The 14,777-nt window shown below is 48.9% G+C and overlaps 1 protein-coding gene across 3 annotated transcripts in view; it reads right to left on the bottom strand.

Moving 5' to 3' along the window:
- LOC111148467 (tetratricopeptide repeat domain 7B) overlaps positions 1-14,777 on the bottom strand; it is a 261,908-nt gene that overhangs the window by 233,295 nt on the left and 13,836 nt on the right. For all 3 annotated transcript variants that reach the window (XM_022505026.1, XM_022505027.1, XM_022505028.1), the window contains exons 2-3: positions 5,875-6,029; positions 30-198 (exon numbers count right to left, since the gene is read on the bottom strand). In XM_022505026.1, coding sequence (XP_022360734.1) covers positions 30-198; positions 5,875-6,029 — 324 coding nt within the window. The remainder of the gene's footprint in view (positions 1-29; positions 199-5,874; positions 6,030-14,777) is intronic.

The following is a 14,777-nucleotide window of genomic DNA, read 5'->3' as shown; positions in this document are numbered from 1 at the left end:
GCCACCCAGGAGGAAAGGCATGGGCTCACCTTTGGTGGCGTAGGCTTCCGCAATCATGCGCAGCCTGTAGGGAGGGACGGCTGTCAGCGGCAGGTCATCCAGGCCCACCCGGGCATAGATGTTGAGAGACTCCTTATAATCTCCTTCCACATAATTCAACTTGGCCATGATCAGATTGGATTCTTGTAGGAACTCTGACTAGAAGGAAAAGGAGAGAGAAAAACATTTTCCTACAATGCTGCGAGTAATGCTCCCTCGGGGACCCGCCACCTGCTGCCACAGAGCGTTGGGGCTCTCCACACGAAATCACGCACACGAAGGTTCACAGCAGAACTGTTCACCATGGCCCCAGGAGGGGCTACAACCCGAATGCCCACTGACGGGGGAATGGATAAGGAAAATGTGGTCTGGCCTCACAGAGGAGTATAACTCAGCCACAGTGTGGAAGGAAACTCTGCCCCACGCTTACAACAGGGATGACCCTCGGAAACACCTCGGCAGGTGAAAAAGCCGATCGCAAAAGGCAACATGTTGTGTGCTTCCATGGACATGAAATGGCCTGAGCAGTCAAAGCTATGGAGGCAGAAAGTAGATTAGTGTGTGTGCCTAGGGCTGGAGGGTGGGGGGAATGGCAGGTGTCTGCTAATGGGTACAGGTTTATTTTGGGGGTGATGAAAATCCTCTAAAATAGGGTAAGGACTGCACGAGTCTGTGACTATACTAAAAACCACTGAACCGTACATTCTAAATGGGAGAATTACATGGCATATGAGCTCTACTTCAAGAAAGCTGCCATAAACCAAAACAAAAGAGAACACAGGCTCCCCGCAGGCCCGTGTCCTTGGCTGTGATGGGCCAAGAACGGAAGGGACGCTTTATGAACAAGACACACAAATACCTGTCTCAAAAAAGGACAACCTGGTGTGTCCTGCCTGCTGCACTATGGCTGTGCCATAAGACTATAACCCAAATAACCCAAAGACAGAGGTTTTCTAAATTGGTGCAAAACCCAGGACTTGCTTTCTTTCCAGGGTCTAACCTTTCCCACTGAGCCATTCTTGCTCATTCAGGTGACTGAGCCCCCGTCCCCTCTGCTCCGGGAGGCTGCAAGCTCTAGCAGTCCTCTGATGGGTCCTCATTCCTCTCCGGGCAGGAAAGGTTGGCTTCCCTAGTCCACACCCCCCACCCTCATCCTCTGCCCTTCTCCCTGGCCAGCACTCATCAGCAGGAAAAGAGGAGACAGCCCAGCCTGCTATATTAGGAAACAGATTTCTCAGCCTCTCGCAGGCCTGTTCCTTGGAACCCAAGCTATGCAAGGCTAGATTTTCCTGCTTATAGGAGCATGCCAGGAAGCTGCACTGCTCTGTACCCTATTACCATGATGGGGTGGGCAATGCCAGCTAGCCAGCCAGAGCATGGCAAAGCGGCTGTCCGCCAGGATTGCCAGCTTCCGAGCATTTCTTTCTTTCTTTCTTTTTGAGTGTAGTTGACACACAATGTTACATATTTTTCAGGTGTACGACATAGTGACTGGACAACTCCATAAGCTATGCTGTGCTCGCCACAAGTGTAGCTACCATCTGTCACCTTATATCTGTCACCTTACATCTTGCAAGGCTGTTATGATACCACTGACTATATTCCCTGTGCTGCCCCTTTTATTCCCAGGACACACTCATTCCATAACTCTATCTCCTGCTCCCCTTCACCTGTTGTGCCCAGCCCTCAACTCCCTCCCCTCTGGCAACCATCACTTTGTTCTCTGTATTTATGGGTCTGTTTCTGCTTTTTGTTTGTCTGTTTATTCATTTGTTTTGGTTTTTTTAGATTCCACATATAAGTGAAGTCATAAGGTATTTCTTGAAAGGGGGCAGGGGCAATAGGCAGCATTGACGAGAGGGTAAAATGGGCAAAGGGAATGAAGGGAGCAAAAGGGGTATTTTAAGTTAAATTAAATTTTATTATTATTTTTTAAGTAGGTTCCATGCCCAACGTGGGGCTTGAACTCATGACTCCAAGATTAAGAGTGGCATGGTCTGACTAAACCAGCCAGGCGCCCTGAAAGGAACAGAAAAAGAGGGTTTTGAATGGCCCAAGAGAGAGAGCGAAACTAAAATGCAAGAAATTAGAATTATATTTGCAAACAGAGAAATCAAACCAGACTTAAGAGAAAAAGAGTTATGAAAAAAGACCCACCACAGGGATTCTCCACCCAGAGAAAAGGCTTTCTGGCAGACAAGGCTGCATCTTCCTTCCTACCTTAATTGAGCCTTCCAGCACTGGGACCACTGGCTTAAAAGCAAAAGGAAGGGGGAGAGGAGCAGCAGTTAGCGTTAACTGGGCACAATCTGGTGGTGGACAGTGGCCACAGCTGCCCAACGATGTGGATGTACTTAATGCCACTGAACTGTACACTTAAAGATGGTTATGAGGACAAAGCTTGCATTAGATATTTTTGGTTACCCAAAGAAAAAGATGTTTAATGCAACTTAAAAACAATTTTTAAGTTTTTATTTATGTTTTTGTTTTAAGAAGAGTAAACTACAAGGCTGGATGGAAAAGATGCAAGAGTCTGAAAAAAATTCCAAGTGCAAAGGCACAGTGTGGACACTGAGAGAGCCTTGCCAAGCAAGTGTCGTTGGTGACCCCCACATGGAGGCCACTTGCTGCAGAGGGCATAGACTGGCCCCAGAACAGTGCTTGTGCTGCTGTGCCCATGAGAGACACAGTTTTCTTGACTTGACTTGGGAGACCTGCTTCCCAGGTCTCCTGACTCCCAGGCTGGGCTCCTTCTGCCCCACCACACTGCTATCTTGCTCTGGTCCTTCCTGCCTCAGTCCACGTGTATTTTGTGGGCACCTTGTCTGCACTGGGCTTGGGCAAGCGCCCCACCAGGAGAAGCACTGATTTAGGTCAAACAGAGAACAAGTTTCACATTAGCCAGCTAGTGGGGTGACACACCCATGCGAAAGCTGGGCGACTTTGGAACATTCTCTATAGGGTAGAGGAAACTAAAAAATGGCCACCACAGGAGAAAAAACTCTAGGTAGAACCAATAAAATTGCAGTAAACGGCAAGTCTCTGGTGCTGCAAAGTTGTGAAAGAGCTTCCACATCCGAGCCTTAAGACAATCCTGAGCTACCTATGCTTATAGATGAGAAATGTGAAGCTCAGAGAGGGTAAGTAACTTCGCTAAATCACACAGCTTACAAATCTAGAACTGGAACACAAAACTCAAGAATTCTAACTTGAAATTCCATGTTCTTACTACTACACTGGGTGGAGAGCAAAAAACCATCAGCACCTGGTAAACCAGAAAGTTCATTTTCACAGTGAAGTCAGGGATCTGGAAGGGGAAAAGAAACTAGCCAGATGTCAGGGCTGGAGCATGGTCCTCAACCTTTCTCCCACAGCCACACCCTCTGGCCTCTTGAATGGATGCCTGAGTCTAGGAAGCAAAGCCCACGTGTCCACTGTCCCTCTACCCTTTTTCACTGATGAGGACCAACCAGTATCACAAACTGACTCTGAAGAGAAGTATGGCATGGCCCTTTGAAAGAAACAGGGAAAGGGAGACTATGTGTTCTAAAGGCCCAATTTACTTAAATTTACCAAGCGCTTAGTAAACTGGCCTTCCTATGTTGAAGTGATGCGTGGGGTGCCTGGGTGGCTCAGTCAGTTAAGCATCCGACTCTTGATTTCAGCTCAGATCATGATCTTGGGGTCATGAGATTGAGCCCTGTGTCAGGCTCTGTGCTCAGCATGGAGTCTGCTTGTCCCTTTCCCTCTCCTACTCCTCCCTCCACCCCCACTCACAATATCTCTAAAATAAATAAATAAAATCTTTAAAAAAATAATATAAAATAATTAACTGATGCTCTCAAGCCAGCTTGAGGGGCCTGGAAATGTGTCCAGTGGAGACAGACATACACAAAGGCCTTTCAGAAAGGAGGCTTTCTGCCTGCATTTCCAGAAGCCTGCAACCATATAACTAACAAACACTAACACTCACTTATACAAATGTTGCCCAGGCCCCCAAATGCTCCAGGGCCAAGGAGGTGACCAGATGACAAGGAGGAAGGACATCTCAAAAATAAAGGCCCAACCCAAATAACAAACGGGCAAAGCACATGAATAGATTTTTCTCCGAAGACATACAAATGGCCAGTAAGCACACAAAAAGATGTTCAACATCCCTGATCATCAGGGAAATGCAAAGCAAAACCACAGTGAGCTCTCACCCCAAAACTAATAGGATGGCTACTATCCAAAACCCAAACAATACCAAAGAACAGAAAATAAAAAATGCTGGCAAGCATGTGGTGAAAGTAGAACTCGTGTTGGTGAGAATGTAAAATGGTGCAGCTGCTAAGGAAAATAGTATGGAGGCTCCTTAAAAAATTAAACACAGAATTACCACATGATTCAGCAATTCCACTTTTGGGTATATGCCCAAAAAGAACTGAAAGCAAGATCTGGAAGAGATATCATGAACCCACATGCACAGCAGCATTATTCAGGGCACGTTGGTGGCTCAGTGGGTTGGGTGGCCAACTCTAGATTTCGGCTCAGGTCATGCATGATCTCAGAGTTGGGAGTTCAAACCCCACATCAGGCTCTGCACTGGGCATGGAGGCTGCTTAAGATTCTCCCTCTCCCCCTCTTCTCTCTCTCCCCACCCTCTAAAATAAATAAATCAATAAAGTTTGCATTATAGCAGCGTTATCAAAGTCCCAAAAGGCAGAAGCAACCTCAGGGCCCACTGAGGGATAAACAAAGTCCAGTATAAACCTATAGTGGAGTATTACTCAGCCTTAAAAAGGAAGGGAATGCTGACACACACTTACAACAGGGATGAACCTTGAGGATGTTACGTTAATGAACTAAACCAGTCGTAAAGAGACAAATGCTCTACAATTCTGCTTATCTGAGGAACCTGGAGCAGTCAGAATCACAGAGACAGAAAGTAAACCGGGGTTGCCGAGGGGCAGGGAGGCTCGTGCACAGAGTTTCAGTCTGGGAGGGTAAGAAAGTTCTGGAGACGAGATAACGGTGAGGGTTGCGCAACAGCAGGAGGGCAGCTAAGGACACTGATGGGCCTGGAGCTGGGTGCAGGCAGGTGCAGGGGTAAGGAGCGTGACCTCAGAAGGGCAGGAAGAACAGGCCTCAGCCTTCAGGGAGGGGAAGAGTCTGGAGCCCAGGAAGTGAGCTATTGGGTTAGGGGGGCGGCGGGGGCAGGGGGGAGAGAAATGGAGAGGAAAGGAGATTCAAAGGAAGCAAGAAAGGAGTATGTGGTGAGAGAGAAAGCTGAGTCCAGAGACGGGAAGACAGGGCAGGGGAGGAGCAGGAGGGTAGCGCTTAAGGTCTCCTGGGCCGTGGGGTTAGGGCCATGGCTCAGGCGGGGGGACAGGCCCGGCCTGGCTGCCTCCCACGCCGAAGTACCAGGCCAGGAGGAGCCCACACCGTTCCAGGGCCACAGCAGCCTGGGGATGCTCAGGAGCTGCATATTTGAGGCAGGAAGTGAGAGGTAAATGGCCCTCCTGACTAACTTCTCTCCTTCCTAGAGTGGGCCGGGCGTCAGGTTGAACTCTGGGCCCTATACAACAGCTCCCTTCCAAGCGCCTGGAGAAGATTTTTCAGAATAATGAGTCTCTGAAGACTCAGCAGAGAGACCCTAGTGAGCTGGAAGCCCCCAGAAGGTGGTCGACACACGCAGGGCGAGCAGGCCTGCTTCTGAGGAGCGTCGCCGTAGCAGCGCACTCGTGCGCTCCCAACACTGCCCGGTCCATCACGGGCCGTCCTTCCCAACAGCTCACTGCCCCAGAGAGGCTCACAGCACCCCACTGCCCCCCTCAGCTCAGACACCCACAGTACCTTTAGGTTCCCACGGTCCAGGGCGGCGGTCAGGTGCTTGCGGACCTCGGTCAGCTGGGGCCTGGGGCCTCGGGGACTGGCCCCCTGCCGCAGTGGGTGCTCCTTCAGGGACTGCTCCAGCTTCGACTCCCCAAGGAGGAGCTCTGCCATGTCATCTACAAAGAACCAGGTGAGAAGCTAAATGGGAGCTGGGAATGGTCTGCGTGCTGGGAAGCCCCCCAAGGACTTCGGGACTACCACGCCCTTGCTATGTGCCCTCAGCAAGGCCCTTCTGGAATTTCATAGCCTTAGAGGGAGTCCAAGTGGGCACCAGCTTACAGTGAATTCTGTTTATAAATAAGAATGTTCCAGAATTTGTACGCAGACAGGGGATAGTTCATTCCTTTGTCACACATTTACTGGATCTAGAAAGACTAGAGACATATTAATATAGTGAGAGTGCAAGTTCCGTAGGAAAACACAGCTGTCTGACTTATTTTTCAGCAGGATCTGTATAAAACAATACTATGTATTTTCTCGAACACTGACGCAGTGAAATCTCCTAGCTCTTTTGTGTTCTCACAAATGGATGTGAGCTGGAGCAATGTCTTGTACAGTCAGATTCTTAAAACAAGTTTGTGTCAAAATGACGTGAATGCGCCCGGTTTGTTTCTGCCTAAAACTCAAAGCTATACAGACACTGATAACCCCTAAGAGTACTCTACTTAGAGTTGCAATTTCATTACTGTCTGTGTCGGCTTGTTAATTAGAATGAAGAGCTCACTCCAGAAGTAGCTCTTGGGAATCTGCACATCTAGACATTCTGAATAAACCCAGAACAATTCATACACCAGCCTGAGCTTGACCTATTTGGGACAGGACCTAATAGTATTAAAATATAAGCACAGTGTAAAAGACAGCTACGTAGTGTAGCTACTATCACTGGGCTGCAAAGTTGGGGGGGACCTCAACTGGAGTTAGGGGCCAAAATGGCCTTTAGTTTTATCTTTAACATTGCAGTCCCAAAAGGAGAACAGATTTGCCTATTATTTAGGTAATCTAAAATTAACTCCAGAAAGAGTTATGGAGCACCCACTGAGCTTCTGAGTGGTAGGTGCACTGAAGGCTGCGAGCTATAAGGAGAACCTTCCCAGTCCTCTGGCCAGTGACCCAAATCTGCCAAATCTAATGTTCTCAGCAGTGTCTCTGTCTGTGTACTGGGAAGCCCAAAATAGTCTCTTAGAGATGAGACCCAGGGTCCTGGGATCAGCCAAGCCACAGCAAACCAGGGCTGAGTTAAGCTACTGAACTCAAGAATTCCCTCGGTTGTCCAAGAAGGAAAAGCAAATTGCCTTTAACATGAGGGGAGGCTCAGGCCGGACCCACAGCAGCATCCTACAGCAGAAGACAATGAAGCGATGTCTGCAGAGGACACAGGGACACACAGCATAAGCCAAGGGGCCTGGAGTGGGCCCCAACGCCAGTCAGGTGCGAGAGCCGCAGGCAGCCTCCTCCCAGAAGCAGGAGCCCTTCCTTAGAATGAAACGCAGCTAAGAAAGAAATCCAGGGCTCAGGGATGAAGGATGTGTCGGCAAAGGCCTGACCGTGGGGATCAGAGCATTTACATATAGAACACTAAATGCCTACAAGAGTTAGTTTCGGAACAGAACAGGACTGCTTGCTATGAACCAACCCAATGGAGAAGTGACAGTGTGTCAAAATTGGGAAGTGCTTTAAAACATGGTAATACATGCTTAAAGAGAAAAACATGACTCCGATCAACTTCACTGCACTCTTGCAGGAAACCATGCCACGCGGTGACACATTTACCTAGAGCTCAACAATTCCCTTAGATTCACTTTTTGTTTCCTTCTTCCCATTAGTACTTACTGATTCTTTATTTTTAAAACAGCTGCTGCCCAACAATGGACACAAGCCACATGTTATTTTAAAAGTTGCAGCAGCTATGTTAAAAAAGGAAAAAGAAACAAGTGAAATTAATTTTGATAATATCTTTTAATTTAACTCAATATATGCAAAATATTGCTAGTTGAACAAGCAATCCATATTTTTAAATTATCAACATGTTTTATATTCCTTTTTGTAATAAGTTTTCCAAATCTAGGGGCGCCTGTCTGGTTCAGAGCATGTGACTCTTGATCTCGGGGTCGTGAGTTCGAGCCCCATGTTGGGCTCAGAGCTGACTTAGTGTACTTTGCACTTATGACACATTTCAATTCGAACCAGCCACATTTCAAGTGGTCACCAGCTACCCATGGCTAATGGTTGTGATATTGGACAGGAATGTGATCACCATTTATAAAAGTATGCCTGTTTATCTTTATTCTGTTTCCCTAAAAAGATGTCTAGAATGAGTATCACTTAGGAATAAGTAATAAAAACTACTGAATGATAGGAGCTGGGATAATTTTTTCACTCTCTTGCAGTTTGAATTATTTTTATTGAGCAAAATCATTTTAAATTACCTTAAGGAAAAACTGTGACTCTTCTTTAAAAACTGGAAGTATATACCTTGGGACATTAATGGTGGTTATTTCTGAGTGGTGAGACTATTAGTTTTCTTTTTTCTATTTGTTTTCTTTTCTGTATATTTTAAATTTCCAAAAAATAAAATAACATGAGATTCAGAGTCGTAGGTATAAATCTCAGTTTGTCACACTGTGTCTGTGGCCCTAGGATTTAGCCTCAGTGTTTTGGGGGACAATTCTAAGAAAGCCCCTCTGTACATATGAGCTGAAGATTCCTTTCTCCGCATTATCCCCCGTCATTCCCCCCACTCCGATGACCTCCCTGAGGCAGACTCCTCTGACCTTGCAGCTGGAAATGGCTGTTCCAAGCAGAATCCCCAGGCCAACAAGCAGAGATGACAGCAAATCAGGCTCTCTGCTGCCTGCCACCTCTTCCTAGCTGTGGGACCAGGGGCACATCGCTTACCCTCTTGAAGCATCAGCCTCCATTTATGAAATGGGAACAATAAATACCACGACCATAGCAAGACTGGATGAGAGCTAATGAGTTCTCAGCGAGGGAAATGCTGTGGCCTGGCCTGCCACACCTCTCAACTAGACCTCCCAGGATGAGTAGGGTCTGGACTGGCAAACAGGACAAGGAAGGGCAAACCAGGCTGAGGGAACAGCAGGGCATAAGAAAAGTGGGAAGGCAAAAGCACACTGGACCAAGCGGCCAGAGAAGAGGGTGTGGGCAAGGGAGAAGACAAGAATGGAGACTCAAGTGGGGAGCAGAACATGGCACTAACGGTTCCCTTCTGCCTGCTCAGCCCCATCCCCACGTAAAACAGGTCCTGGCAGTTTCCACAGGCAGTTCTCCACACAGAGGCCCCGTGAACTTCCTCCATATCTTTGGGACGACTCGGAAAGCTGAGAACACCAACCGCCATTACTTGATAAAGACCTATTAATCTTCCCGCACTGTTCATCAACCCCTCCCCCCTACATGCCCTATCCCAAGCCAGCCCCAGCTGCCCCAGGAACCTCAAGCACCCCAACCTGGGCATTTACATATCTGTCTGCCCCGTCAAGACTGTAATGAGAGCCTGAAGGAAGAGTCTGTGTGTTACTTTTTGGTCTCAGAGCATAGCACAATGTCTGGCACAGAGTCAGTACTCAATAAATGGTGAATTAACTCAATGACAGGCCAAGGCACTTGACCCATACCCTCCTGTGTTAGGCCTAGTCCTACCTGTGGCACAATCTGTCAGTTGTCCCCCAAATATTCGTTCTCTTCTTCTTCCTTTATTATTAGTGTCCCTGAGTTTTATCAGTGCACAGAGCTGCCAACGTAAAGACTACTTCCCAGGCTCCCTGGGAGGTGCAGGCTGTCAAACGACTAAGTTATGGCCAGTGTGATGTGAGCAGAAGTTCTGCATGCAGATTCTCTGCTGGGCCCTCCCAGGGAATGCGCTTACCCTCCAGTTCCTCTTCACCCTACCCCATTTGCTGGAATGAGTCTGTGGCTGGTGGAAAATGGTGCCTCCATTCTGGTCCTCAAGATGGAAGCCGTCTACTGAGGATCCAAGAACGTCACATTAGCAGCCTTGGTCTCCAACACCCCGGAGCTGCCACTCAGCCCAGGACTGCTTATGATCAATTATCACACTAGAGAGAAACATTGACTTCTACCTTGCTCTTGCTTTAGTCACTGTTCCTCTGACCTTAGTTACAGCGGCCAAACTGCTATCCTAGCTAGAGCTCCCCACTACCAAACAGGCTTTAAGTTGAGAACTGCTACCTGAGAATATCTTACCAGTCAATACTCTTTCCCAGGGTCCCGCATGTCTGGAAGGAATCCCACAGAAACCAACTGAGGCCTTTGGTAGAACACCCCTGACGTCACCTCTCCTGTTTCACTGGCTTGCAGAAATATTTAAACAAAGGACTACATACAAAGAGAAGTACAAAACTACCACCTTAGTGCTTTGTAGGATTTACAGACTTTTTGTTTCTTGATCTCCTGATACTGGGGAAACACACCAGAGTCTTGCTGCTAAGATGTGCAGAGAGCCCAGCTCTACCAGAACAACGGGGGGAGAGGGTTGCTGGGAAAGCCTCAGCTGAGAGGAAGAGGCTTTGCACAGAATGTGGAGACACAGCCCCTTGCCTCATGGGAGTTCCAGTCCCTCAGCACCACCCCGCATGCTGTGGCTCTGCTGGCGATGGTAGTCCTGGGTGGTGGAGGGGGAGACAAAGCCTTCACCAAGAACATTACAGGTACATGTTTACAAGATGGAAAAGGTGGGGAAATGTCTTTCAAGCAGGAAAAACAGAATATGCAAAGGCACGACATGGCCTAGATGTTTGGGGAACTCAAGTCATTTGTTAGAGCTGAACCATGAAGGGCAGAGAGAGGGAGATGGCCATAGTTGGGAGTTTCCTGCCAGGCAGGCAAGGATCAGCTCCTCAGGTCTGGAAGGAGCTGTGCACTCTGAGGAAGAGCTTACAGTCCAATTGGAAATTAGCATGCTGGCTGTAAAATCATTTGTGCAATTTTAAACATTTTCAGGATCCAGTGAATCCTCCAAGCAAACAACGTTCTCTTTGCTCTCCTTAAAAAAGGTGACTTCCCTACCACTCACTCTTTCAACCAGGAGGGTAAAGATCGGAAAAACATCCAATGAACTCAGGCCGGAGAAATCATACAGAGACTGCAAGGCTCCATCCTCACAAGGCAAGGGCTCAGCAGCCCGACCAATGCGCCACTGCTCTTGTCAAGGAATTCAGAGTCCGTAAGTGATGAAAGCAACAGAGGTCACCTGGCCAGCTGTTACTGCCCATAGTGTGTGCGCTTACACGCTAGGACAGTGACGTACAAGGGGAAAAAAGGCACCTCGGGCATACAAGAAAATTAATTCCAGCTGGATTAAAGAATTAAGTATGAAATAAAAGAGGATAAAAAGATAAAAATAGAACTTTTGCTTTCAGCCAAGATGGAACAAATTTATCCTCCTGGATAAAACCACCACAAATGCAAGACAGAATATATGAAAAAACAATTCTCACGACACTGGACGTGGGACCACAGAGAAAAGTGATCCCTGAGAAGCGGGTAGCAAACAAGGTGAGCTCTGGGATTTGCCTTCAGAGTTCCCGGCGGCCCCACAGGAACAGGGAGCTCTTACATTAGGATTCTGCCTCATGAAAGACTTAAATCTAAGTATCTCTCCCCCCACTCATTTGCCTCCTCACACTCATCAGGCACAGAGCAGGGCATGTCCAGGTATTCCACACTGCAGAGGGTGAGGCAGGACTGCAAAGTGGGGCCAGGCATGTACTTTCCAGAATGCAAAAGCCCAGGATTACAATACAGGGGACAGAGCTCTGGCCTCAGGTAGCCCCAGGCTTAATACCAGCTCCTCTGCTTGTTAGCTGTGTGGCACTGGCCAAGTTAGTTAACCTCTCTGAGCCTTTGTTTCCTCACCTGGCTACTGTGAGGCTAAGACATAATGTATGTAATGCAGAGAGTACAAAGCAGGTGCTAAATAGATATGAGTTCCTGTTCCTGTTCCCGCCATTCATTTTGGACTTGGTATTTCCCAGAACGGATATGTTGGATCTAATGAGGTCAGAAAGCACTGTGAGACACAACCTCTGTGCTCAGGAGGCCTGCAGTCCAGTAGGAAGATAAGAATGTTTGCAACATTTATTACTAGACAAGCCATGCCAGGCTCTTACTAAATGCCATGCAGTGGCCTAAGCCATCTGCACAATCCTGTTAGTCCTCCCAACCTCGCTAGGACCTGTTAGCCCCTCCATCTCACAGATGCGGAACCAGGCACAAGAGGGGAAGCAATGCGCCAAAGGTCGCAGAGCCAGCCCATCCCAGAGCTGGGATTTTGAACCCAGGCCGTCTCTCTGCCTGTCATCCCAGCATGTGGACACCAGCTTCCGGAAAAGGGGCTCAGCTTCCCTCCTAACCAGCCGTGTGACCCCCGCCTTGGCTGGGATGAAGCCAAGGCACTTCATCCTTTTGCTGCGGGGCTGAGCAGGCCGTTCCTATGTTCCTTTCCTGCTCACCTGCTAGGACTCTCAGGGGACAGGAATGAGGAGGGACTCGGGGGTGCCCAGGGCTCATTCCACCTTTCTCTCAGGCATTTTTCAGGGTTTAAATGAGGCCGCAGAAACCAGCTCTCCAGGAACTTACATAGAGCTAAAGCCTGAAGCCGAACAGAGACTACTCCTGGGGACCGTCACTGAGAAGAATATGGGGAATCAGCCCCAGCAGGGCACTCTGGTGCCATGTTTTGTCTCCAAACAGACAGCCCCCCAGGCCCCAAGCTGGCCCAGCTCCATGCCCAGGGGGCTGCGGCCTCCCTGATGCCCCTGAGGAAGGGCCGGGAGCTGTGGTCTTTGCCACTTGAGGTGACCGCCCCTTCCTCCCAGGCTTCTTCCTCATGGGATAAACCACTGACACCGAGAGATTTGATCAGATGGGGAAGAAAAACTTAGGGTTTCTACTCTATTCCAGGGAGTACTTGATACCAATACTAAAACAAAACAAAACAAAACAAAACCAAAGACCCAAATCTCAACAACTGGGATTTGTCAATCGAGAAGCATTTAGGTCTATTCAAACCATTCCTGCCATGGCCGTGATCCAAGAGGAAAAACAAAGCCCCATTCAAGCAGGGGCCGGTTCTTCGGCATCTCCTCTGCCACCCAGCAGGGACAGCCAGCTTCTCCGTCTCTTGGTCTCAGCAGGACCTCCGTGAATGTCATCCCCTCACTTATCCGCTTCTTGTAAGTCCCAGGTCCCTCAGCACTCGCAGTGCCTGTCAACCCCCTTCCCACAAAGGAGTGACAGAAACACAGACACTGTTGGACAGTGCTGGTAGGTGCATCGTCGGTATGAGTGTCCACAGAGGGCAACTGAGCAACGTCGATAACGTGATTTATGTACCTAGACCACGTGACCCAGAAAGCCCAGTTTCAGTAACGTCTCCCTACACACAAGCACTCTCTGGCACCGATGGTTACCGATGGTTACCCCCAGGGATGTCTGCTATGTACATACAGACAGTACAGCCCTACTGCTGAGAGCAAAGGACAGAACACACCCATACCGTCCTCCCTGGGGACCTGTGAAATGAATTACGCCTCACCCCACATGACGGGACATGGTGTGTCCATTACACAAAGGAAATGGGTCTACCTGCAGCCCCGTGGTAGCCGGACTGTGCACATCGCTCCAGGCCTTCACACCTCCCTGAATCCATGTGTTCTGTGGCCGCTCACCCTGACCCTGGGCTCAGCCATGCGACTTGCTCTGACTGATCGGACAGTAGCGCATCTGACACACACAGAAGCTGGGAAACGGACTTCTCCCTCTTCTTCCTGCTGGCTTCTCTGTGGCCACCTTGAGCCTGTGGCCACGCTGGCCTGGATCTAAGAAAGGCCATGGGGGACACAGCAGAGTCATCTCAGCCAGGCCCTGCCACGAGAGCAAGCCAGACAAGGGCAGCCAGGTCACGGAGCTGACCCGCAGCTGGCTGCAGACGCATGAGCGAGCCCCAGCAAGCCCAGAATCATGACAAATAATAAAAGGTAGCTGTTTAAGACACTGAAGTTGGGATGGTTTATTACACAGCAATAGGTAACAATGTCAGAGAGATACAAAATAGGGTGCGTGGTATGTTACTATTGGGTGTAAAAAGAAATCAACAACAACAACAACAACACGCTTTCTAATAAAGCTCCAGATATGCTGAAAATTACTGAAAGGACCCCCCAGGAAAGTCCTAAGAGTGGCTGTGTCCGTGGAAAGGAGCAGGAGGACACAGAGAAGATGTAGGAAGGAACTTACTTTTCCCTCTTGTATTATTTGATTTTTAGTACCATGTGCATTCCTTACCTGCACAAAACATTAAGTAGTTAATTTAAAATTTAAAAGGAAAAGAAGATGGCCTGTGCTGGAGTGAGCTCTGACGCTGGAATGCCTCGTCTGGTCGCCCACAGGGGTTGACAGACCTAGCCCGTCATCTCAGAGCCGGGGGAGGAGGTCTGAGTCTGTGGTTATGACTGAGAGCCTGTCACCCGCCCTCCCTGAGCCACCAGCCTCCCGTGTGCACACTCTCCAGGCCCCCCGCATCCTTCCGAGGCCGTGGCAATCTGTCTCACCTGAGGGTTCCTGGACACATTGTACCTCCCTCCCTTCTCCTGCCAAAATCCAGGCATCGCATGAGATGCATTTCAGGGTCACCTTGGAGGAGCCCCCCTTCTCCCTCAGCACGAGCTCCCCACACTCCCCGTGCTCCTCACAGTCACACACCAGCCAGCATCTGGCACAGACAGCACTGAAGGAGAAAGAGGGATCTCTGCCCTTGTGCTGCTTATATTCCAGAAGCTGAGACAAACCAGAAAAAGGCCAGTTAGTGGCACAAGATCAGCGGA

The sequence above is a fragment of the Enhydra lutris genome, unplaced genomic scaffold (assembly GCF_002288905.1).
Source record: "Enhydra lutris kenyoni isolate GAN:26980312 unplaced genomic scaffold, ASM228890v2 scaffoldscaffold20, whole genome shotgun sequence".
In the NCBI taxonomy this organism is placed as follows: domain Eukaryota; kingdom Metazoa; phylum Chordata; class Mammalia; order Carnivora; family Mustelidae; genus Enhydra; species Enhydra lutris.
Note: the sequence above shows the minus strand (reverse complement) of the source record. Positions and strands in the feature narration are given on the sequence as shown.